Source organism: Epithele typhae (genome assembly GCF_022376455.1).
Source record: "Epithele typhae strain CBS 203.58 chromosome Unknown BXZ73scaffold_76, whole genome shotgun sequence".
In the NCBI taxonomy this organism is placed as follows: domain Eukaryota; kingdom Fungi; phylum Basidiomycota; class Agaricomycetes; order Polyporales; family Epitheliaceae; genus Epithele; species Epithele typhae.
This window is the reverse complement of record NW_025954267.1, coordinates 134,218-158,786: the sequence shown is the minus strand read 5'-3', so window position 1 is coordinate 158,786 and position 24,569 is coordinate 134,218. Positions and strand designations below refer to the sequence as shown.

Below are 24,569 nucleotides of genomic sequence, written 5' to 3'. Positions count from 1 at the left end.
ACATATATTGGCATGAAGTTTTTGGAAACCGAAAGGGTGTCGCATCGCATCAAGGAAATGGGAAGGGCGACATTGATAGTGAAAGGTGTATATACACGACACGCGGAAGCCGTCCAAAAAAGACACGGGCGCAACAGTGACGGGTACTCGCCTAGCCCATTGTTTTCTCCCCAACTTCTGAGACCAGAGTACTGCCGGTGACTGTCGTTGTGTGCAGATGGATGCGGCAAAAATAGTGAATCGCATGCTCCTTGCGTTTAATCGTCTCTTCTCCAGCCGATAGCACCGTTGAGGCGAAGTTCGTATCGGCGTAAAGAAGTGACGGTGACGATGAGGGGCGACAGGAGAGAGGGCAAGAGGACCAGGGTAGCGTGATGGTGGTGAAGAGCTGAGCACAGCGTGGGGGCGCGGGAACGTCGTCTGGCCAGTGGCGGAGTGGCGGGCCGCGGCTGACGGGCTGCCGTTGCCGTGATCATGACCGCTGCGGCCGTCTCCAGATGCAGCGGACCCTTGGATCGGAGTTTCTGGCTCTCTTGCTTGGCGCCACCAGCACATCTTCCACTTGTCTTTCATTCAACCTCTCGACTGGCCGAACTTGCTCCTCGATCCCCCGCTTTTGGAAGATTGACTTGGGATGAAGCGACCTCCGACCAGTGTGCGCTGGATATCCGATGGATTTGCATCCCGACATATTTGAAAGTCCGGTCCAGCTCGATATCCGACCCCGCGGCCAGGGGCGTGGAGCCAGTTCGCAATTTGAGTTGCGCAGCGCGTGAACAATGACCTCGACGGCAATCAACAAGTGTACACACCGAAGCCTCTTGACGACTTCTTCCAACGGCAGTGGGCAGCACCTCAGTCGCTATATGCAGCCTAGACACGATGTGGAAGTTCATTTTGGGCGCATACGTAGGCGATGGAGGAGGACTCGCGGTGCGTACCTCTTCACTAAATGCTATCAATCCCCCTTCGGCACACTCATGATGTCGTTGCCGGACTGCGGTGGCATTATGAGGGTGAAGTGGAAGTGCCGTTGAGCGTAGTGCCATCTACCGTCCGCTCCTCCGAGCGCCCTAGCCACTGTCGTAGGACAGAGTGGGCTTGGGGCCGAAGGGGCGGTGGGTCGGTATACACCTATAGCCAGTCAGTCAGTGTCAGACCGCATCGATCGTCGGACTGACTATCCTTGCGTTTGGACTGACGTCCGAGATCTACACCCTGCGGTTAACGTCGATGGTCATTGGACGGTGAACGACGCTGTACGCACCGAATCCCACGAAACCTATCCTCGACATCAGCTCTCCTGGCGAAGAGGGAGTTCGTTCTCGGTCTTGCCTCTTGACCCGACGTTCGCCGACGTAGAAGCGGAGTTGAGGGCAATGGACGCTGATGAAGAGAGATGGCGACCTGGTTGAGGGTGATAGGTATCGACTCGCTGGAAAGGGGTGGCGAGCGGGCCCCTTGGGGCCATTATGAGGGTGAAGTGGAGGTGCCGTTGAGCGTAGTGTTATCTACCGTCCGCTCCTCCGAGCGCCCTAGTCGCTGTCGTAGGACAGATCTAGCGGTCTCGGGGGCCGAAGGGGCGGTGGGTCGATATATACTTGTAGCACAAACGAGAGGAGTGCAGTTGGTGTCGGACCGCATCGATCGTCGGATCGACGATCCTTGCGTTTGGACTGCCGTCCGGGATCCACACCTGCGGTCAGTCGGACATCGATGATACCCGGACGGTGAATCGACGTCGTACGCACCGGAACCCACGAAACCTGTCCTCGACGCCGGCTCTCCTGGCGAAGAAGGAGCTTTTTCTTGGTCTGGCCTCCTAACCTGACCTCCGACGATGTAGGAGCGGGGTGGAGGCGACGAACGCCGATGAGGAGAGATGACGGCTGGGTTCGAGGCGATAGGCGTCGAGTCGCTGAAGAGCGGTGGTGAACGAGCTTGGGCCTGTTGGCTTGGCGGGGAGGTCTCGGGTTCGGGGTGGGGCGGCATGGGCTGGATTGAAGGGGCTCCGTCCGCGGCAGGAGCCCATGAGTTCGTGGGGCGGCGGCGACTGGCGTGTTGGCTCGTAGTGGGACGGCGGTCGATGGGGGCTTCCGCAGGGCTGAGGGGCGGGGGTGGGGGCGATATGGGGGGGGGGGACGTGGCTGCGTTCGTATGGAGAAGGCACGAAGTAGAGGTCAAAGGCTGGGAGCGGCTGAGTGACCGATGAAATCCCGGTTGTCCGTGTCAGTCGCCCATGGCGAGAGCGCACGCGGGGTCCAACTCGGTCATCACCCACGCGTACAGGGATAGTTGCGCCCCACTTATCACAAGGAAGCAGGACTCTGGTCGCGACTTTCGTGCGTTCACTTGGTAAACCTCAACCGAGGCGCGTGCTGAGGTCGCGAAGTCTCGGAAGACCCCGCTGTCCTTGTAGATATCCGGAATCTGGAATACTCGGCGCGGGCTGCGCTTTGGTAAAATTTCTTCCTTGTAGGGTGCACTCGCCGCCTGCTCCACCAGTCGAACCAACAGCGGCGCATCGGCCATCCGTGAGCACCGCTTTGACGTTACCTCGCCGCTGCTGTCCGACGTCGCGCCGACCATGTCTGCGAGATACGGAGTTCATCCTCATATCCGCACGGCGTCGGGAACACTCGCGCCGCTGGTGCGGGGTCCCCGTCGTATCCCCAGTCTGTGTTCTGTTTACAGAGCTCGAAGACACAGGTCCAAGTGCGGGCTTCCGGATTTCATGTATAATACTACATGGATGTGCGAACAGTGCCCAATGCGGTCTCCTGAAGGTCTCCGCCGCGGGCTCCCCGGTGTTATACAACTATACTGACCACAGGTTGAGGCGCATAGGCTGTGGGCGGTGGCGACCCGAACGCCGTGTCGCCGCATTCCGCGGCGATGGAGGCGAAGACGTACGTGGATATCCTGCTAACGATGGGTTGTGCTTGCTGCGCCGACGGTGCGCGGGGGCGGCGACCCCAGCGCAGAGGAGATACAAAAAGTCCTTCATGTCCCTCAGATAGTCATCTGGACATACACCCCCCGAAATCTCCGTTCTTCGCCATGGCCGACGCTTTCGACGACGAATACTTCGCGTACCTCGAACAGGTGGAGGCCTGTTCTTCACCCGCACCCCAGTCCTGACCATAGTGTTAGAATATTGTCGAGATTTTCAAGCTCACGGAGATCAGCACTGGGACGCCCTTCGTCTCAGGATGCCCGACGTTCAAGCGCCCCCGAACGCAAATGTATACACGTTGGGCGTCCCGAGCGGCTTTGTCGACATGGGGCCGCCAAGCGGGCCTCCTCCGCTGCAATGACCGTGAGCGGGGGCTCGCATTGCTTCCAATTGTCAGGTTCGCTCACACATATACAGTGCCCCGCACAGGATGGCGCCGCCTGGAGGACTTCCCCTCGAAGAGTTCCGGATGCAGCCGAGTTCGAGGACGGAAGAGTTTGAGGACAACGTCGTGCACTTTGGGCTGACCGACGGTCGTCCCGGAGTCTCGCTCGAGTCCGCGTTCAGCGGCGACGGCGAGTGGATGCAGATCCAAGACGGGGATCACCCGGCGTATCACCCCGACTGGGGCGTTGCTGCTAAGGGCCACTTCCGATGCCAGGTATGCCGCGGCGCCCATCGTGACTCGCCTCGAGAAGGGAGCGCGCTCGCTCACTCTGCCCTCCCCAGTTCAAGGGTCCTCTGGCAAGTACGAGAGGCAGATCACCGCTATGAGATCCACCGCCGGGGGCGAGTCTATCACCCGCAAGACGCTCGCGAGGAAGATCGCTATAGAAATCGGAAGTGCCATCGTGAGTAGGTCACGGCTCCTGGAACACCCTCACGGGAAGGCACTGACAGTGGAAACTCACCAGAAAAAAGTGGAGCCGCAATACTACAACGGAAAGAAGATCAAGCTCGAGCACCTCCGATTGGTCGAGTACCGACGCAAGTCCAAGGGATCCTGGGAGCCCGTTTTGCAAATTAACGAGTCCATGATGGGGTAGCGGTGTGCTCGACCGCGGCGAGTGGCATGCGTAGATGGTCGAGTTCTAGAATCGCTCGTTGGTCGTCCGGGATGGGTAGACGAACATATTTAAGACTTACCTCCTCTTTTCCAATTGCAATCACATCCTCCGTCACCGTTTTTCTACCTCAGCCCGCCGATGTCGATGCCGGTAAAGTGTATCGATGGGGACGACGAGACGACACGAGCGAGCGGGGCGACAGTACAGGGAATGCCGTCGATTGGGCAGAGTCGAGGCTGGGCAGCTGGCGGTGGATGGGGGGCGGGGACTGTGACCATGGGCCAGGCTTTGAGTGTTGAATCTGGGCACGCGTATATCTGACAGGTTACTGGTATCCGACATACGTATGGAGGCAATGTCGACGCTTAGTCGATGCATGGGTCTGATGCTGTGGAGGACGGAAATGAGCATGCGATGCGAGTAGGAAGAGGGGCAGGGGAAGAGCTGGGAAGAGGCTCGGGAGGGAGGAGCGAGATAGCATCGTGCACGCAATCGATACTCACACGCTAGCGTATAGTCTGGCACGCAGCCGATGCCATGCCACGCTGGTGTACAAGTATTGACAGGGCAGGGAAGGGCGATGCGAGAGCCAGACTTGCGCCTCCTGGCCAGCAGGAGCCGCAGAAATTTTACTGATTGGAGTAAGGTTGCGAAGACCGCACGCGCGACGCTGCATCATTCGCACTTCCAACGACAGTCAGGTGGTGCACCCGACAGGAGCTGGACTGTCCTGTTGCTCACTCTGAGCTCTAAATCGCCGCGCTATCCCCCAAGGTACTGCATTTATTCGTTCCACATAGAATTTCAGGATGCTCTGGGGGCAATATTTTGCCTCCATAGTATCCGTACGCCGCTTAGATTACAACGCGTGTCCAAAAGGCAGCGACGTGTACATGTGTGGGGGGGGAGACTCAGTGTTTCCACGAGTGCCTACTAAGTTCCCGCAGACTGATAGTTAGTGGAGGGTCCTGGAGAGGGCACGTGAACAAACATACACAAGCAAAGTGGGAGTGGGATGGACCGCCATGGTGGCCATCGGCAGAACGAGTGCGGTGGCGTCTGCGGTGACTGGCGAAGGCGGACATATGATTCTGTCAGCTTTGCAGCAGACGCTAGAACTCGGCGGGCCGGGCCCGGGCGTCCAGTAATAGTGATCGGACCCGATCGACATGCGTCTCTGCTCGAGCGGTGAGAGCACGTATACTGTGATAGATGCAACCCCAGTACGTGCAGGGATACCTTGATTTTTCAGGCCAAGTAGGAGCCAGAGTGCAGTCGGAACATCCCGCGCATCACGGTAGATCATGCAGAAGCGCCCGCGACGGGTCGGATTGCACAGGATTGCACATGGGCTGCTGCCCCTAATACCAATAATCGCTAAGCCTAGTGGTACCCAAGGTCACACAACTCCACGCGCCTTCTGTGCTTGACCACGTAAGTATCGCAAAAACATGTAAGCTGGGCTGCGGCCCTGCGCTGAATCATGTAGGACTCATGTTACGTACACAAGGACTTTGGCGCATTCACGCATCTCTTCCTCGCTGAAATGGATCATGGTATGATGACGCCTCGGTTGAGTGCTCCGCGCGGCGCGTTCGGGATTGGGGCCGAGAGAGGATGTCGTCAGGCGTTCACGAATCTGGGCTCTGGAAGGTCAAAGTACAATACAACGATCATCTACCTGTCTAATCAACAATATCTAGCATTTAGGTGTGTGCGCATTACTCGACGAGGGGTGTCTTAGCCATCAGCCCAAGGATGTCCCAACCGATGTTGGCAGCAGCGATCGACGTGATCTCGTCTGCGGTAAGTAGGACAGATTAGCGCAAGAGAACCAGGGAAGTACATTATGTGGAGCACACCTTGGGAGTCATAGTCGGGCGCAACCTCCACGATGTCGGCACCGACGATTTTGAGGCCCTCGAGCGCGTGGAGAATCTTCTTGATTTCCTGTAAGTGGGGAGCGTGACCTCCTGCACGGCACGGCGTGACACGGGCAGTGGTGCGTACCCTCGTGGTGAAGCCACCGATCTCAGGGCTAGAACGCGACGTGACAGGTGAGGTTAGTCCGCACCCCGACTTTCCAGGAGACGTCCGCTCACGTTCCCGTCCTGCAAGAGCACACTTCAGTCAGTCTCCGCCCTGTGCCGACACAACAGACAAACGACTCACGCAGGTGCCATCGCAGGGTCCAGCACGTCGATGTCGAGAGAAACTGCAGAGCGACACACGTATGAGCACTACCTTCCGCAGCGTGCCCAGGCGACGAGACGCACTGTACACGGGGTTGTCCCCGACCGTGTCCTTGATCTTCTTCACGATGCCCTGCCAGCCGATGTCCTCCGCGTCCCACGCATGCGAGATCACCCAGCCGAACGCGTAGTCGTCCTCGTAGTCTCCCAGCTGTTGATCGCCCCGCGGATTCCGACATGCTAGGTTCCGCCCGCGCTGGTCAGCGGGGCGGAGAAGAAAAGAGGGAGACGCGCACGATGTTGGAGTTGTTCGGCGCGAGGAGGCCCTCGTTGAACGCGTACCAAAAGTAGCTCCCGTGGCTCACCGGGATCTCCTCGTCAGGAAGCCACGGGCCGCCCTTCGACGGTCGTGGCTTCCATGTATCTGCACGACACCGCCGTTTAGCGTCCCCAGCGCCGCGATTCAAAGCGGCACGCACCCAGATGGCTGTCGAAGTGGATGACGCTCACGGGCCGTAGACGGCGGCGACGCCACGGAGGAGCGGAAGGGTGATGGTGTGGTCGCCGCCGAGGGTGAGCACGCGCGGATGGAACTTGCCGTCCTTGGCGAGCGACTTGCCCTCGGGCGCGCGCAACGCGGTGCCCTGGACGAGCGCCGCGTTCGCGAGCTCGAGCTGGCGGAGCGCGACCTTGTTGTCCGTCAGGACCATCGCTGCGTTTTGCGCGCGTCGCAGGAACCCGGGTAGATAAGAAAGAAGAAAAGAGGCCGTGCGTCGTCAGCCCCGCATGACTCCGACGCAGAACGGGGAAAGCGAGAGGCGGCGAGGTACTCACGGACGTCACCGCAGTCGACGACGTCGATGTGGTCGGTGATCCGCACTTTGGCCGGCACGTTGAACCTGTCGATCCCGAGGCGGCGCGAGCCCTTGCGGATGCCGTTCGGCCCAAACCGCGCACTGTCGAAAGAACGCGAGACGCAGTCAGCGCACCGTTCGGCCCGTCCAATTCAGCCGGCGGCCCGCGCGCGGCCGAGCGTCCTGCGCGGTCCCAAACATGCTATCTCTCAGCACCCCTGCGGCCTGCGCACGCAGTCTGAGGCCTGGCCTGGAGACCCACACACCCGCCCCCCAACTTCCTCGCCCCGCCGATCTCAACCGCAGAAACTCGCGCGACGCGAAACAAAAAAAGCGCGACCCACCCCGGCCGGAAGCTCGTCGCGGTATCGAACGGCGCGCCGATGACCGCGACGTCGAACGGCTGCCCGGCGTCCACGCCGAAGCACCGCTGCGGCGGCGCGCGCGCGAACGTCGTCAGCCCGTTCCACGCCGCCCGCGTCCACGCCGTCTGCGGCCCGAGCCCGTCCCCGTACGCGGCGAACAGCTCCGTGAAGTTTACGTCCGTCCGGTGCGCGAGCCCGACCGGGTACTGCACCGACGCGCGCGCGTCGGCGTCCTGCGCGCTGGCGAAAGGCGCGGCGGACGCGTACGCGAGCGCGAGCGCCGCGGCGAGGCGGGGCGAGAAGACCATCGTGGGTGTGCTTGTGGAGGTAGGGCGGGAGAGGAGGAGAGAGAGGGAGGGAGGGGAGCGCGACGGCGAGAACGACGACGCGGAGGGCCTTCCGTTCTGTGCGTCCCGCACGACGGTCAGTTTTATAATCTCTCAGCTCGCTGCGCGTGTCGCGCGGTCGACTGATTGATAACAGTGTATGGCTCGTTATCCTGCTTCGGCGTGGCATCGCTGGTGGCACAGCCGGGAACGGAGTCCTAAAACCCCACTCCCAGGAACAGCGATAAGCACGCCTGGCGTCAAGCACGTGAGCGCGACAGAGCGATAAGTGAGGAAAGTTGTCGAGTGAAGGGGAGTACGGACCCGGTCCATCTATTGAGTCGACTAGCGCCCTGCCTCTCGGAGGGAGCGTCTTGAGGTGATTGGCTTGATAGGATCGACCATTAGCACCACCCAGAAGATAGTTGGTGATCTCGTACCTTGGACGGATGCACTAAACCTCTGTAATGTCGGTCGAGTACATGTGCGTCAGGCGCATACTAGCGCGGTCTGCAACCTCACTCAAACCATACACACACAAGGAGGAGTTTACAACAAGCTATCCATTTTGTCGAACGGGCTGCTACCGAAAGTAAAGTAAACGAGAAGCCGTGGGGGTACAGGATGCTCATCACCCGGCAGTCCAAGAAGCGCGGCTAGTAGACACGCTTGAACGGCGGCACCGACTTGCACTCGCTCTCGTCGAGCGTGGTGTGGATGACTTTGCGGTACTTGAGGTCGACCTCGGGTGAGTTGACATCATGTTGCCAGGTGAGGGAGTGCTTCATCCACTGCTCGTCATCACGCTGCGAGACATGTGAGCTACGTTCGGAGTAATCCGAGGGATGGAAACATACATCAGGGAAGTCCTCACGCGCGTGCGCGCCACGGGACTCCTGGCGGGCGGCGGCGGCGACAATCGTCTGGGTGGCACACTGTAGGAGGTTACGGAGCTCCAGAGTCTCGACGAGGTCACTGCGAGGACAATCTGAGCAACGAAGGGATTCGAGTACATATATTCACTTACGAGTTCCAGATCATGCTCCTGTCCTTGATGCCGACCTGGTCGAAGGTCTTGTAGATGTCGCGGATTTTCTGCACGCCCTCGTCGAGAGTTTCCTGGGTACTGTGAAATACGTTGGTTCCAATAGTCACTCAACGTGGACAACCAAAACGAACCGGAACACCGCCGCGTCAGACTGCATCGCCTTCTGCATGTCCAACCGGATCTTCGCAGTCGGGAGAGGACCATCAGCCTTGCGGACCTGGTCGAGGAACTCAACGCTCTGGAGGCCGGCGTTGGCGTCAATCTTCTTGTGGGGCTTGCCAGGAGTCAGGGTCTCCTTGATGTGGTGCGCGCAGGCACGGCCGAAAACGACGATATCGAGAAGCGAGTTGGCGCCGAGACGGTTCGCACCATGAACGGACACGCAGGCAGCTTCACCAGCAGCGTAGAGACCTGGGACCACCTGGTCGTTGCCCTGTGCATCCTGGGTGATGACCTCGCCCGTGTAACGAGTGGGATACCACCCACTAAGAGAGTGTCAGTAAGCAGACAGCTGACGGGGGTCAAAGCGTACGTACTGTTGTAGTGGACGGTGGGCAGAACGGGGATGGGCTCCTTGGTGACATCGACTCCCGAAAAGATGGCCGCGGTCTCAGAGATACCGGGGAGACGTTCGTGGAGGATGTCAGGGGGCAAGTGGGAGAGCTGGAGGTAGATGTGATCCTTCTCAGGACCAACACCACGACCCTCGCGGATCTCGATGGTCATGGAACGCGAGACACGTCACGAGACGCGAGATCCTTCGCGGTAGGCGCGTAGCGTCCATGAACCGTTCACCCTCTGAGTTGAGCAGGTATCCACCCTCACCACGCGAACCTGTGGTCACATTTATAAGTCAATGCACATCGGAAAGCAGTGATAGAAAGCTCACCCTCGGTTATGAGGCAGCCGGCACCGTAAATACCAGTAGGGTGGAACTGCACGAACTCGAGGTCCTGAAGGGCAGGCCAGCACGCGCAACCATGGCGTTACCGTCACCCGAACACGTGTGCGCGCTGGTGCAGCTGAAGTATGCGCGACCGTACCCACCGGTCGCGAGGACAGTTTTGTGCGCACGGAACCGGTGAAGCGTACCGTCCTCCATGTTCAGGGCGATGACACCGACGCACTCTCCACCTTCCATGATGAGATCAAGGGCAAAGTACTCAATGAAGAAGTTGGTGTTGTGACGGAGGGATTGGCCGTAGAGAGTGTGGAGGAGAGCGTGACCGGTTCGGTCCGCCGCCGCGGCACAACGGTATGCCTGGCCACCCTTGCCGTACTTGAGTGACTGACCACCGAATGCGCGCTGGTAAATTTTGCCCTCCTTCGTCCTTGAGAAGGGGACACCGAAGTGCTCAAGCTGGGAGGGGTTAGAGCGGCATTGAGGGTCGTCAAACTCCAGACACGCACCTCGATGACAGTGTTAGGAGCCTCGCGACACATGTAGTGAATGGCATCTTGGTCACCAAGCCAGTCGGATCCCTTGACCTGAGGGTGCATAAGGCACGGAGAAAGCACACTCATGGTGACCGAAACTCACCGTGTCGTACATGTGCCACCGCCAGTCGTCCTCAGTCATGTTCTACACCCTTTACGTCAGACCAACCGACAAAACTATTTGAAGAACTTGAAGCTCACACCGAGCGCGGCATTGATTCCACCCTAAGCAGCAACACGCATATGAGCTTCCGCTGGCTCCGCATACAACCGTATCAGACGCACCTGGGCAGCGACAGTGTGGCTACGAGTGGGGAAGAGCTTCGTGATGCACGCCGTGTTGAAGCCAGCCTCTGCGAGACCGAATGCTGCCCGCAGACCGGCTCCGCCAGCACCGCTGGACCTGCTTCAGCCGAGCCCACGCGATAGCAGAATGCGGGGAAATGCACTCACACAACGATGGCATCGTACTCGTGTTCGATGAGCGGGTACTTTCCAAATGACTGCAAAAGGACGCGAAACCAGTCAGCAAGCCCCGTATTGCACACAGGGGCGCCGCGAGGAGCGGGGTAACGGGCTCGCTCACCTGGACCTCCTGTGCCTTGACGGGGTTGGTGGCGACGACCCTGCGCGCGGGGGCAGAGGAGGAGAAGGAACGGTGGGCTGCGGGGGTGCGAAGGCCCCGGGCGAGTGTCTTTCTGAGCATCGCGGGGGTTGTCGCGGACGACGGGGAGGAGGAAGAGTGAAGCTGGCCTTGGGCCGCCTTGCCGTCACGCCCCTTCGGGTCCTTGCACCGAAATCCCGTCCGCCGCCGAAACCAATCAGCGCCCTGTGATTTCCCCCACCACTGGGCGCTTCCTCCCTCGGCCTTTTCACGAGCCCGCGGCCTCCGGCTCTGCTGCCGATGCGTAAGTATGGACCTCCAGGGTCCAGCATGATGTCTTGAGCGAGTCTTGAGCTCTCTTCATTTTACATATGAATAATTTACGTTTCATGGAACGGGTCTCGGCTCGCGCAGAACTGTTTGGTGATCATCATCGGGCTCAACGAGACATTCTGAATCAACATCGGGGCGCATGTGACTGTGAGTGTGGATGGTGAAGACGGACAAGTGGCAAGGAGATAGCACCGAACAGGTCGTGAATGATAAATATACAACCCAAACTACTCATACAAACCAGTCGCATCTATGTAGTCTACAACTACCGCAACGCGCCGAGAGGGTCGTACGGCGCCTGCTTCTGTTCGTGGGAGGGTCCGGCGTTTGCCGCCGGTGGGGCTTGAGGAACGATGGCGGGAGCGGAGGTGCGCGCGGAAGAACCAGCGTCGTCGAAGTGCGCGGGGGACGCGGGGCAAGGTTGCGATTGGCGAGTCCGAGCTCTCGAAATTGGACTTCGTGTAACTCCACGGCGCGTGGAAGCTCGACAAGTTGGGTTTCGGCGACGTCGCGCTTACGGGAGAGGTTGGTGGGAATGACATTGATGCCGGGAGAGATGACGGGGTTGTCGTGCGGCCAACGGTATGCGATGAGCCTGGCGGTAAAGCAGACAAGGGCGCCTTCTTCGTAGGGGGACTCGACCCCGACGCCTGGGGCATGAAGTAGTCGTTCGACCGGCGAGGCGCAGCAATGCCTTGCGGGCGAGCGTTGATAGGAATCGCTGCTGCAGGCATTGGGGGTGAGGTGTCGACGCCTTCCGACTGAGGTCTTCGGCCGCCTCGCGTGCCTTCTTCTCCTTTTCCCGCCTACGGTTCGCCTCTTCTTCGCCGACCAGCCGGTCGTCTTCCACGTCGGTCACGACGCCCTTGAGAACATCTCGTACGTAGGCCAAGCTTTCCAGAGCCTCGCGTTTGCGGTTCTGCATGGATCGCTTGTGTGCCTCATCCTTGGCTTCGCCTACGTCCAGGAGCAGGGTGTCCACAATCCATCCAACCGCGTCGCCAAGCTTCTGATGGGTCGCGCGGAGCTGTGCCGCCTCCTGCTCGATTTCTCTCCGGACCGGGGCTCCCAAGGAGGTCTCTCTATCGGCCGCTCGGGCGACATCGGATACAACGCATTCGCCGGCTGCGGTGTGAGGGCAACCGGTTCAGAGCCGTCGCGAGATCCGGCAGGTTCTTCTACATGGACGGTCAGCATATCAGATACAAGCACAGAGCAGTGAACGCACCCTGAGCTCTGAAACCGCGTTCATAACAGTCTTGTTATCCCCAGACTCTCTCCCCTCTCAGCAGTCCACGCGCAAATGACTCCGGCAGATTCTTCGGTGTTGACGTTTGACGCTCATGCATCGATTGCCTGGGGGCGGGCTTATGGCGTATTGATGCCGTTGATAGCCGTGAAGGAGCCACTTCTCTGTGTTTGCCGCGGACGTCGATGACAGGAGGTGAGACGGGGGGTGGAACCTCCACGGGAATTCCGAAGGTGTTGCGATTGCGTGTATGATGGCGACACCAGTCGTTGGGCTTGGCGACATTTGGAGTGTGAGGGCCTGCTGAGGAGTATTGTAGCGTGATGGTCCCCAAAGTCGCTGGATCGCCCCCGCAGCAACGATGGTTGAAGGATACCGTAAGAGCAACGTCAACTGTCCGCTGTAGTCCGCGGGGATGACTGAAATTCCATGAGCACAACTCGAGCAACAAATCAAGTATTGAGACGCACGCTTGTTCCGGATGCGAATCAGCATCGCCACACACACCCACATTGCCAGATCGAATGATGGATCAACAGCAAACAGACCGTCCCACATCACCATCGCGTCCTCCATTCCAAACTCTCGAGTGAACAGCAGTCGTAACCACCGGCTGAAAGAACATCACGATCAAGTCTGTTGAAAGCTTCAAAGCACTCACATTCCGTAGATCTGAGGCTCGATCCCAGCACTTTGCATGGCTTCCAAGCTCCGGATCGACGCTCTTGAGCATCACGGACTGTATGCGGTTGCAAGCCGCCACGATAGGCGCGACGTACTGCTTCATCCGATTTCCGCCAGGTTAAGTTGAACATGCGACGCCAAGGAGCGGGCACCATGCGTCTTGCCCTCTTGCCATTCGTACCACCTCCCTGTACCCTTCATCACACGTCAAACAGTAGCCATGCATCCGCGGCGACCCACGGACGAGCGCAGAACTCCTTGACTTCGGCTTCAGCGTCGGAGTCTTCAGCAAGGCAGTCGTAGTCGATTGCATAGTACAATGGTGCGAGGAGCTCGTGCATGCCTTGGCGATACCCAATGTGGGGGTGCATATCGGAGTATAGATAGAGGACGTTCGTCAGCTCGGCTTGAACTTCCGCGTCCCGGAAGTACGCGATGTCAGGGAACCTGAGGATACTAGATGAGCATCGAGCAAAGCGAAGTGAAATCCATGCATACGTTCGCTCCACATCCTGGAAATCGTCTTTCGCAGCTCCATAGCCGCGAACCATTCCCGCCACGGATTCTGTATCTCGTTCACCTCCTGCTCCACACTGAGACGCAGCATCAACGCACCTCATCATGCAAACTGAGCGGGTTGTTCGTCTCCAAGTTCTGCCCCGACCGCTCCGTCCGCGGAGGCGACACCCCCGACCCTGGCACGGTGAAGCCCTCCTCGTACCCCCATCCGGCGCGCGCATCTTCGTCATGAGTAGCCGTCGATAGTCTTCCCGCGCGGCGCGCAACGCCTTGAGAGGCGGCGCGGCCTCAACGTCCGCACCATCTTGCAGGGGCTCCGTTGGGACTAGAACAACTGGAAACGCACCACATGCTGTGAGCACACGGGGCGCAGCGGCGCATACGGACACAAGGACGGACCTTCCAAGCGAGACTTCGCCCCGCCACACCCGCACTCCCATCTCTCGGTTGAAGCAGGCGGCATCCCAGCGCGGCATCTTTGAGTTTCGATACCGTCGCGCGCGAGTTGAAGATGTGGTCGTATGCGTCTCTAGGTAGGGACAATGGTTACAGAGGTGAGTCTGTGGACCGAGCCTCAATCAGAGGACAGACTTGATCTCTTTGACGGAAGACCTGTGTCGCGGCTCTCCCATCGGAGGTTTGAAAACTGAAGCAGACACCAAGTAAAAGAGGGGCGAGTTCGTTAAAGGTGGAAGAGAGACGATGAAGGTCAAGTTCTATAGGTGTGGCTGGGACTAGAGCAACGGTCGACCAATAGTACAGCCCTTTGGTACAGCCGCTTCAACGACGTCATCCAAGCGCCCATCTACTCACCGCGAATGCTGCAGTCATCTTTACGAACAGATCGGACTCGGCTCGCGAATCGATACAAAAAAGTGGTTCAAGCGTCGACCATGTGCGTACATTATGTATCCTAGACACTATTATACGTCGGTGACCAGCTTTCCATCCACAAAGGTGATAGCTTCACCTACGAAAAACGGTCTCAGTAAGCAAAATTGAGTATATCGAGCACAACATGCTCACCTGAGCGTTTCTTCGCTTCGGGGAGATCATGAACGCAATTACTGCTCGATCAAATCGATCTCATCGACGGCGAATTCGTCAGGCAAGCCCAGTCTCTGGAAGAGTGAAACCGGTCAAAGTTGGCTCAGTTCTTAGGCAAGCATACCGTACCCTTTTCACGGTCATGTAATCTCCCAGCTGGCGTCTTCGGGGAAACTAACTAGTACCATATCGTCAGTCTAGTGAAGACCATGACAGAGGCTCCGCACTTACTCATCGGTGTCTTGATGAACCCGGGGGCGTAGGCGATGACGGTGATGTTGTGAGGAGCAAGTTCCTTCGCTTTATGTAATATCATCAGAAAGGTCTCGTCCTTCCCGACGATGGTTTACGCACAAGCAGACTGTGTGATGGCCCTGACTGCAAACTTGGACGCGCAGTACATGGAAAGGTTGGCGTAACCTTCACCGCAGAGCACGGATCAGTGTGATACGTCGCCCGACGCCTGAAAGCACCAGTAACTACCAGACTTGCCAGCAAGCGACGAGGCAGCTGTGCCAGGTCAAGGATTCGCGGGTCAATCTCTGAAAACACCCAAAAGCAGACGTGCAGACGTACGGATGATAACACCCCTTTGCCCTGCTTTATCATTTGCTTCGCGAGTGCTTCACCTGCAAGAAGACTCCCTTCACGTTCACGCGTGGAGCTGGTCCCATTTCTCGACGTCGAGGTCGATGATCGGGCCGACGTTGAACAGGCCAGCATTCGCAACCATCTACCGCGCCGCAGCATCGTCGGCACCGACAGCAGAACCCGCACGCGGCCGAAGTACGCACCACGTCGAGCCCCCAAGCGCCTCCGCCGTCCCGCTCACTATCGCGACAACGTCGGCCTCCTTCGTGACGTCGCCCGTGAAGAAAGCCGCGCGGCGTCCTTTGCGCGGATCGCGTTCGCGACAGCTTCGAGCTGGCCTTCCTTCTGCGCGATGTCCGCGACGGCGACGTCGAGTCCCTCCTCCGCAAGCTTGAGGGCGATGGCTTCGCCGAGGCCTTGGGCACCACCAGTCACCAGAGCAACGCGAGGCATGGCAGATGGCTTTGAGAGAAGATGGAAGTCAAGCGTGAGTCGACGGTGCAGTGGTGAGAGACGTGCCTGCGCCCCCGCTCTTTATGCGGATATGCAGGTGCTAGAGTGCACCCTGCAAACTCGTCCGGTCTCCGAGCCAGGTGACTGTGAGGGCATCAAAAACGTACATAACTTACGCCCGACGGCGATACGACTTGTCGGCGGGTGCACGTTGATTGGTGCCTCTGTCTAGGAGTGTTAGTAAGGTTCCATTCACGTCGGCTAAGGTGCATGTTCGGGTCCGTTGATTTAGAGCCTCCAGATGCAGGTCTGGCGGTGGCATGTGCTCTTTTTCATTGCACTTCGGAAAAGCAGTGGTCAGTTCTCGCAACATATCGATCGGGCCTGGAAATGCCACTTGAGAGCGAAGAAAGTACCCACCGGCCTCATCCTTCACCGGAGTTGCTGAATCTACACCAACTCCGTTCAGCGCCACTCCAATATCACAACATGAGACTCGCTGAATTGCTTTCTCCATATAGACCTTGGGACTTGTCTCGAAGGTGTCTAGCGGCCTGCTCTCTGAATGATAACCTTGCCATATTCGTGTTTATCAGGGTCGAAAGCTTAGGACCACACAAGACAATTCCTGGAGCCGGGAGCACTCAGACGTTCCAGGGAAGAAGCCATGATGGACCCAACAACCGTGAGAGCGGATATGCATTATGAAGACACAACTGTAAAGATATCGTGACAGTGAGCAAGAAAGCGAGGTGGGGCAGTAAGTGAGGATACTATAGTGAGAAGTCTGGCGTTATGGTGCGTGTCTACCCGTCGATGTCAGTGTACGCCCGAGAATCTCCCTTCTGGGACTTCTTCCATGTGGCGAAGTCGTCAAGCATCGTCGGCCATGCCTACAAGAACAAGGAATGAGTATATGAAGATGACTTAGTTACATAACAAGCACTCACGCCTTCATCGTCGTAATTGGACAGGTCTTGTTTGATGGTGGTGGCGAAGTCCAGTACCTAAAAAAGAAGACAAAGTCGATGAGCAGGTGTAGGAATCAACGAGCGTCCCCGTAAGAACACGTTGATGCAGAAGGCATCTCGGCGGCAGCGCTTGGACATGTGAGCAACCGTTGACAGGAGTCTTAGAACTTACCATAAGCCACACGTCTTTGTTCACACCCTTGTACGAGCCCTTCTCCTGCGCAGCGGAATCGATCAGATAGGATCAGTATGCATTGTTCAAGGCACTCACGCTGATGAACGCCAGTAGATCCGTCATGATAGGATACCTGGGGGCTACAAGAACAGACCAAAAGGCGCTCGCAGTCTGCAATGGGTAGGTGAGATCGAAGTGAACATGAACAAGAACGTTGTTGACGGACATCCATGTCGATGTTGCGACTCATCCTGCGGTATTAGCAGTTAGAGGCGCGTCAAATCCATGGGTAGAGATACGCACTCAGGTTTCGCTAGGTTGAAACAGAAAGTGTACAGCGCCTTAAACGCCGCACTCCTGCCGGAGGCATGCCGCACATACATGGATTTCCAGCCGTAGTTCTTCACTGAATCACATAATGGACCGCTGGCCTTGTCGGTGAAAAGCAGGTCTTCAAACTGGTGCAATACAAGTGACAATGAAGGGACGTCCGAGGCTCTGTACGTAAAAGGTCAGCACTGTACCCGCCGCCTCCCCAATGCAGCGACAAGGCCTCCACAGCTACGTGGTCGCAGTCGCCGGACAGGAGCAAAAAACAACGCACTGTAGTTCCCCAGTCCCCTTCATCCACTCGCTCTCCTTGAACTTGGCCATCTCAGTCGCATGCATCAGCCATGCCAAAACGAGCGGCAGCGCGCCCTCCATGGACACCTCCATGTCGGTGCAGAGCTTCTCAAAGCCTTCCGGTCCTATGGTTCCCGGCGCATCGGCGTCCTCGTACACCTTGAAGAGCGCGGCCGCCCGCTTATCCGAATATGGCTGTGGGGTCGCGGCGGGTTTCCGGGCACGGGGCTCAGACTTGGTCTTCGCAGAGGTCGCGGTGTGGTCGCTGCCATTGTCGAGGGTCAATTTCGGGTTTCGTATGCAGCAGAGAGAAGATAATATGCGCATGAAGAGACAGCGAGCGGAGGGGGTGCGAGGAGCGTACCTGGGCGATGCGTTCGTGGGCTGGGGGTGGCTTATGTCAGCCGAGAGTAGCTGAATATGGCATCTCACTTGCCTCATTGGGACTTGAGAAGCACGAGGGTTAGGGTACGAGGCACGGTGGGCGTGAAGGGGAAGATGGAGAAGAGGGGACACTCACCCATCATCGGCTGCTACAGAGCGGCCGTTCTTCCTGGCCGTCTTCGAGGTGGTGGCTTTGGGTGCCGTCTTCCTCGTCTTCTTGGGGGCAGGCTCGGCCTAGCGCGCACTGAGCACGGTGGGGCAGCAGGGAGAAAAGATATAGGACGCACATCAGGGTCTCCCCCTCCCTTCTTCGCTCCCCCCTTCCTCGCAGCGACAGGCTCAGCCGGCTTGCTAGACGCAGCTTCTGCGGTCTTGCTTCGGGTAGAGCGCGTGGCACGGACGGGCGCGTCTGTGACCTCTTCAGCACGTTTCCTCTGAGAAAAGTGGTGTCAAGACGGAAAAAAACGCGTGCCAAACGATATGAAGACACACCTTGGGCGGCATGGTCGACTGTGGGGTGGAGAGTGGTGGATGGCGAGAGGCAGGAGGTGGTCAGGCAATTAGACGCGTCGCGCCGCTCCGACTCCAGACGCGAAAGGGCTTACGGCATTCGCCGGGATCTGCGATCTGACAAGCGAGAAACAGCCGCCGGGAGCTTAGCGAGCCCTCGACTCTCTCTCTCCCTCAGTCGGTTCATAATGGCCACCGAAGTCTTCAACCCGAACCCGACCATATTTGCGACCGCAAAGTCAAAGAAAGCATTTGCGAAACCACATTCGTTATGGCTTGACGACGACGAGTCTCAGGAGGATGATGACTTCGATCAATCAGATGAAGTAGAGGCTATTGACCAAGATGAGATCTTCGGTGCGCCCTTCAAGGCCTACCTTCTTTCCATCGCCTGCTTAGTGTGGATGCAATATGCCACAGAACTAATTCGGTCAATTTCCGACCCTGAACATCGCAGCATGTCTCTTGAGCAGCTCGCCGTAGTCTCGGCACCTCAAATCACATTCGATCCCAAATACCCAGACCGGCTCACTGTCGAGTTCACGCCCACGGTACCACACTGCGGCATGAGCACCTTTATCGGTACGCATGCATCATGCTCTCGCACATGCAATGCCGTGGTCTCAACCACGCGGCTCACAGGGCTGTCCATCCGTGTACGTCTCCTGCGAAGTCTCCCTCAGCGTTTCAAAGTCGACATCCGCGTGAAGCCAGGGTCGCATCAGAGTGAGCACGCCCGTACGTCTCCCTACACCTTGGTCCCCTCAGTCCACTCACCTCCGGCTGACCGCCCGTCCCGCAGTAAACAAGCAACTGAACGACAAGGAACGTGTCGCCGCAGCGCTCGAAAACCCGGCTCTGCTTGAGGTCCTCGAGCAGTGCCTCTCCACAGTCGGCCGTGCTTCCAGCGAAGATTGAGTGGATGCCGAGGTGGCGCGTCTCCCATGTATCCTTGCTCTCCTCTTATTATGTAGCATCTCGTCCACTGATGTGGTATTGCGGCTGCTTGATCTGCACCCGCTGTGGGCGCTGACAGCTGACTGCCTGCTCACGCAATTCATCCTCGACATCCCCGTGCGACTGTCCCGCTCTGATGTGTTGCCCATCTCGCAGGTGCCGACAGCAGACATCTCCCGTCTGCACGCAGCAATATCCACCCGGGCGTAGTAATGCCCACATGAGGTGTGATCGCTCTCTCTCTCTCGGGGGCATTCGACGCGTACGGCCCACAGCCTCTGTCGCCATGGACAATCCTCTCCGTCAACATATTGTCGTGATCACATCCGCGCCGCGAAATTCGGCCAATGGCGGTCCTTATGCCCACAACACCTCCGCGATCTTTTTTTTTTCAAACGCCGGCCCACGACGTTTTGGACCATTAGACCGCGTCCCATCATCCCGCGCGATGCGCTCCGACGCTGGGCTTCGGGCCAGCTCAAATTCTAGTCTGCAACGCCTTCCTGCGTTGCCGTCTTTGGATCACTGAGGTATGATCTCTCTTCGGGGAGGCGGCTGCTATGGTTCCTGACGGCCATAAGGTTCAGACGCCCCATTTGACAAGCACGCCGGCGTCCCACAGCGCAGTATTTGTCGTGTTGGTCTTCAACTGCCGTCCCGTTCTCCCAACGGAGAAATCAGCAAGGTGCGAGTCCGAAATCGACGCCAAAGCCGTGTGGGGATACGGGCGTGGCACGGCGACCGTCGCGGCCTTCCCGCTCGCACACCGGCTCGATATGCGCAGGGCTGATTACCGCCCCTGCTTGGCCGCTCCGCCAGTCCCTCATTACACACCCCCACACCCCCGGGTTCTTGTTCGCGCCCAGGTGCACATGCGGCGGCGCGACCGTGAAGCCCTCGCCTTTTCCCTGGGCCTCAGATTGAACCCGCCGCCGATCCCAACTGGGGAAGGCGCAGACGCCCACGGTCCCGCCGCTAGCTTTTTCAGCGGCTCGCCCACTCGCCCACTCGTTCCAACCAGCACCCCGCCACAGCCGAGGACATACTCGTCTCTCGCCGCAGGTGTATTACCAAGAACACGGAATCATCTCTGCCTAGACGGCAAGTTGGACTGCCAAGCCACCGCCCCAGGCTCCGAGTCACCTTCCGCACCGTCGACAACCTCCTTGTTCTGTCGGATCCCGCGTGGCCGCCGCCGCCGCCGCCTTTCTATCCACATCCATACACTCAACGCCTATTTCGAACGGCCGCTACCCGCCGTTCACCACCCACCGATCAAGATCCAAGAATGCACGCCGCTCCAGGACCCCAAGGTCTTACCACCCTCCCCGGGTTCTCAGCGGAAAGCCGACTCGCGTGGTCCCCGATCCGAGTGCCCCCCTCCCTCACACGCGATCCCCTGCAACGCTCTGGACCCTTTCTAGCGGGTCATCCCCGTTCGAACTCCATCAGTCACTCCGCCCGCACCGCCCGCGTTGCAATTCTCGAGATCCCAACGCGGGCTTACCTCCTCAACCCGTATTCAAATGACGCGCTGGTGTGCCGCCACGCGACGCGAGCGTTGCTCGGAGGCTGAAACGGAGACATCGACGACTCCGTGGCATCGCATGGCTCGAAGGAGCGTAGGCGATCGCGATCGCAGACGGCTCAGGCAGAGGGGCACTCCCGAAGGCCTGACGACGCGGTCGAGGGGGACGTAACGCGTAATTCCCGCTCGAACCACCCCCAGGAGCGGTGGGTGGACAAACCGGGACGGGCCGAGCTGAATGCGAGAACAGCCTTGCGATTCTGCCGCCGTGCACTCGAAACGTGTTCCTGACCGCATTCCCAACCAAGGAGCAGGAAATTGCACTCGACGCACGGCGGATCCCTCCAATGCAGAGTCGGCATGTGCGATCGGTCCGGGCGGCCGGTCACCTTCTACAGCCTTCTACGAGCTCCTCCCGCTCATTATCCTCGTGGCCGCCACCCGGAAAACCGGCCCAGGGACGGCGGCGACACAATCGAACGGCGTGCGCCGCGCGTGCCGCGGAGGGTGCGATCTGTTCATGAAACCTCGCGTGGCACAAGACACGAGCCACCCGATCAGGACGCGGTCCGCGCCGCCTCGAGCGGGCGGGTTGCCTCGCGTTCTCCAGCGACTCACGGACCTCCTGGTGGCTGCCCACGGGAAAGGTGGGCACTGGGGGTGTTTCCACGAGGCGGAGCGCCAGCCGCCTGCGCACGGTAACCCGTGGCCACCAGACGCCGGGCGGTTCGAAGGACAACGAAGCGAAGACCGGGCCACGGTGACGGCGCGCGGCGCGGTCCTCGCGTGTGGTGACGGTGCGGGTGTTGCCGTCGGTCGCGCTCGCAGGGCTCGAGCTCCGGGTCACTGAAACCGTTGAGCCTCCCGATTCGTCTCGACTCCGAGTCTCAGACAGAGCGCCTCGTATCCTCGACGCCGCCGGGGAAAAAGGAAACCGCCACTGGGCGTCGCGGTCCCTGGTTCTTCGGGTGCCTGTTGCTGCATAACGGTAACAAAACGTGCACCAGGCGTGCCACAAGACCGCCGGGAGTCGTCGAGCCTCAGTGCGGCGGTGGAGCTGATCGGCGTGGGAGCTGGCTTTGTGGAACGGTGGGCGGTGACGCACTTGGAATGCATGCAGCAGAACATAGACAGACCCGTATGTAGCGGGCTGCAGGCGGCGCCGGCGCAGACAATGTCGCGGGCCCCGGACGTGGGTATCCTTTTGTGCACGCGAGCGGGGAGGCGCCCGCGAGGCGAGCTCTGACACGCCGGGGCCACGCGCCGCGGGCGGCAGAAGGACGCAGGTTATTGTTCTGTGCCGGGTCTGGCTCCCTCGAATCCGCGGAGAGCAGGCGTGGCAGAAGGGGCGTGCGGGCGGCCCGGGGGACTCGTATCCGGAGTACAGGCCTATCGTGAGGGGCGCGCGGCGGGGAGGTGGGAGGCGGATGTGCGGCGGGAGCGCCGCAGGCCGCCAGCGCAGGGGGTTGCGGGGCGAATGGCGACGTCTCAGAGGGGGCGGAGGGGGCGCGGGGCGCGGGGCGGGATCAGGGCCGCGCGCGGGGGACAGCCCTTTGTTTCCCAAACCAACAGGCGCCCGTCCGGAGTGCAGTACAACAGCGGCCAAATCGGGCACAAGGTGGGCACGCGGCCGGCTGGCTCTCCCTCCCTTCTTACTTATACACCCCCACCACCGCTAGCCGGCCATACCGCCCCTGCCCCACCCTGCTCCGGCACTCCTCCCATCTACGTCCTGTGTTCCGCCCCATCGCGATCATGGCCTCCGTCTGCTCCCACGTGCGCCAAAATCACCATCTGCCCGCCACTTGATATTGACAACCATCTTCAGGAATCTTATCCCACGAGCGTAGATAGCCTGCTCCTCGAGCATCCTGCCGCCTCCCACCGCATAAAATACCGCGGTGCCGGACCGCGCCATCCATTCGACTTCACGCTCGAGACCGTGAAGCAGCCAATCGACACCTCGCTCATCATGCCTCACTTCCGCGCACACGCCCAGCCGCTCGACCACCGGCTCAGCATGTACGTCGGCACAGAATCTGCAGCGCCCATCAAGGTCAAAGTCGTATGTCTCCCTTCCTACTCACCTCCGAGCGAGCGAGGTCCACTAACCTCGGTCGCGCCCAGTGCCGACGGTTTATGCCGACGCGGACAATGAAGTTCAAGCTCGAGGTGCACTCCACCTCGGGCTCGGACGTCACCATCTGGTTGCCCTCGGACTTCCGCGGCCACATCCACCGCTCCACGTCCTGCAAGAAAATCATCTTCTCCGCCGGCTTCACGAACCGCATCATGGCCAACGTCTGCGTCACCCAGTCTCGCCGGCCGTCCGTCGTCTCCGTCGCCGACTCCGCCCCCTACCGCTTCTCCGAGATCTTCGTCTCCTCGGACGCCGAGAAGCCCGTCCCCCCAAGCGCCTCCCCGTGCCCCCCGCGCAGCACGCGTGCCACCGCACGGAGAAGCTCTCGTACTCGCCCTCGCCCTCGTCCTCGCGCCACTCCGGCTTCGGCGGCGACTACGGCGGGTTCGCGAGCGCGCTCGCGCGCGCCGCGGTCGAGGAGGACGAGGTCGTGGTCGAGACCGCGGGCACGGTCACGTTCCGGATGTGGGACATCCACGCCGGCGCGCCGGAGGCCCGCGCGAAGGAGGCGTGCAAACGCGTGTTCGGCCTCGGCTGGTGCTCGAAGCCCTCGCCAGAGGTCGCGCTCGACCAGTGGGACTTCCTCCTCGAGGACTGAGCCCAGAGTCCCGGCCCTCTTCCGACGCTCTTTCCTCCGGTGCTGCGTCCCCGTCGCCCAGACCCCCGTCACGCGCGATCCGCGAGGTGCGCTCCGGGCGACGCGCTCCCCGTTTCGTTCTTGTACTTTTCCCCCCGGGTCTTTTTCGCGCAGCCCTCCCCGGTTTCGGTTTCACACTGCACGCTGCATCATTCCCCCGCACGCCCCATTACGCACATGTCCCGCCACTTCGATATCCACGTCCCCCCCACACGCACTGTAGCAACATAGCACTTAGATTATCCCGCCCCGGCCCCACTGTAGCACCAGCTCTCCCCCACCTTTCACTCTACCGTCGCCATGCCAATACCCGCTCGTACTACCTGTCCGCCCGCCGCCGCGTCGGCCGTGCGCACCCCTTCGTTGCACCGATTACCACCTATTACCACCGCCCTTAAGTATATCTTTATAGTGACCCGCCGCGGTCGTCGTCGACACTGCGGCGGCGAGGCTCTCGCTACACGCCCACGACGCTCCCATGCGCACATATGCACCCATGCTCTGTAGATACCGGTCCGGCCACCGATACCCAGAACGGTCCCGAGTTTGCCGTTGAACGTTGCAATGATCCAGGCGTTCCGCCGCCGCTCCCTCTTCCGCTCGCGCACGCGGGCTGCCTTAATCGTAATACAACATGATGCAGCGTGCTCGTATTCCGAATGCAAGCGGCCACTCTGCAGGCACGACGTCTCGCCCGAACTTTGTGCGCGGGAACGTGTTTCGGGGTAGACAAAGGGACCACACCGTCTGAGATCGGTTCGTCGGATTGGAGATGTCAAAGCGACTTCGAGTTGGCAGCGGTCATTGCGTGGGGTTAGTTTTGTGCGCGCGCTTGTGACGGCCGTCCGACCACTTCTGATGGAACTCTTGTCAGCTAGAGCGGTTGGGCGATAAGTACTGAAGTTTCGATTCTTCTCT

The 24,569-nt window shown here is 59.6% G+C and overlaps 7 protein-coding genes across 7 annotated transcripts; 3 read left to right on the top strand and 4 right to left on the bottom strand.

The window, feature by feature from the left end:
* Positions 1-3,060: 3,060 nt before the first annotated feature.
* Positions 3,061-4,002, top strand: BXZ73DRAFT_106092 (uncharacterized protein; the record flags this gene model as incomplete). Its single annotated transcript, XM_048016495.1, has 5 exons — positions 3,061-3,105; positions 3,154-3,245; positions 3,374-3,636; positions 3,686-3,807; positions 3,871-4,002. The coding sequence occupies 5 exons, from the start codon at positions 3,061-3,063 to the stop codon at positions 4,000-4,002; spliced, it is 654 nt and encodes a 217-aa protein (XP_047873095.1).
* Positions 4,003-5,744: 1,742 nt separating this feature from the next.
* BXZ73DRAFT_106091 (agmatinase) lies at positions 5,745-7,742 on the bottom strand (the record flags this gene model as incomplete). The annotated part of the gene is made up of 11 exons (XM_048016494.1): positions 5,745-5,824; positions 5,886-5,973; positions 6,034-6,061; positions 6,126-6,134; positions 6,196-6,238; positions 6,300-6,426; positions 6,512-6,639; positions 6,695-6,702; positions 6,726-6,927; positions 7,050-7,171; positions 7,414-7,742. 11 exons carry the CDS (start codon positions 7,740-7,742, stop codon positions 5,745-5,747), a joined length of 1,164 nt encoding a protein of 387 aa, XP_047873094.1.
* Positions 7,743-8,416: 674 nt separating this feature from the next.
* Positions 8,417-10,951, bottom strand: BXZ73DRAFT_92584 (succinate dehydrogenase; the record flags this gene model as incomplete). The annotated part of the gene is made up of 12 exons (XM_048026410.1): positions 8,417-8,566; positions 8,618-8,735; positions 8,788-8,886; positions 8,940-9,293; positions 9,341-9,522; positions 9,554-9,642; positions 9,698-9,761; positions 9,788-10,168; positions 10,349-10,390; positions 10,531-10,642; positions 10,699-10,748; positions 10,832-10,951. 12 exons carry the CDS (start codon positions 10,949-10,951, stop codon positions 8,417-8,419), a joined length of 1,761 nt encoding a protein of 586 aa, XP_047873093.1.
* A 458-nt stretch (positions 10,952-11,409) lies between these two features.
* BXZ73DRAFT_92583 (RabGAP/TBC) lies at positions 11,410-14,266 on the bottom strand (the record flags this gene model as incomplete). Its single annotated transcript, XM_048026409.1, has 16 exons — positions 11,410-11,695; positions 11,723-11,906; positions 11,945-12,234; positions 12,326-12,360; positions 12,411-12,457; positions 12,480-12,645; positions 12,693-12,850; positions 12,902-13,044; positions 13,093-13,132; positions 13,268-13,299; positions 13,320-13,562; positions 13,625-13,680; positions 13,731-13,810; positions 13,837-13,968; positions 14,030-14,163; positions 14,226-14,266. 16 exons carry the CDS (start codon positions 14,264-14,266, stop codon positions 11,410-11,412), a joined length of 2,067 nt encoding a protein of 688 aa, XP_047873092.1.
* Positions 14,267-14,698: 432 nt separating this feature from the next.
* On the bottom strand, positions 14,699-15,725 carry BXZ73DRAFT_81276 (NAD-binding protein; the record flags this gene model as incomplete). The annotated part of the gene is made up of 5 exons (XM_048023474.1): positions 14,699-14,755; positions 14,806-14,855; positions 14,913-14,976; positions 15,258-15,345; positions 15,514-15,725. 5 exons carry the CDS (start codon positions 15,723-15,725, stop codon positions 14,699-14,701), a joined length of 471 nt encoding a protein of 156 aa, XP_047873091.1.
* Positions 15,726-18,577: 2,852 nt separating this feature from the next.
* BXZ73DRAFT_54104 (uncharacterized protein) lies at positions 18,578-19,307 on the top strand (the record flags this gene model as incomplete). Its single annotated transcript, XM_048021115.1, has 4 exons — positions 18,578-18,746; positions 18,810-18,971; positions 19,032-19,127; positions 19,192-19,307. 4 exons carry the CDS (start codon positions 18,578-18,580, stop codon positions 19,305-19,307), a joined length of 543 nt encoding a protein of 180 aa, XP_047873090.1.
* A 3,322-nt stretch (positions 19,308-22,629) lies between these two features.
* On the top strand, positions 22,630-23,612 carry BXZ73DRAFT_92579 (uncharacterized protein; the record flags this gene model as incomplete). Its single annotated transcript, XM_048026408.1, has 4 exons — positions 22,630-22,650; positions 22,703-22,939; positions 23,002-23,297; positions 23,408-23,612. The coding sequence occupies 4 exons, from the start codon at positions 22,630-22,632 to the stop codon at positions 23,610-23,612; spliced, it is 759 nt and encodes a 252-aa protein (XP_047873089.1).
* Between the last annotated feature and the right edge of the window lie 957 nt (positions 23,613-24,569).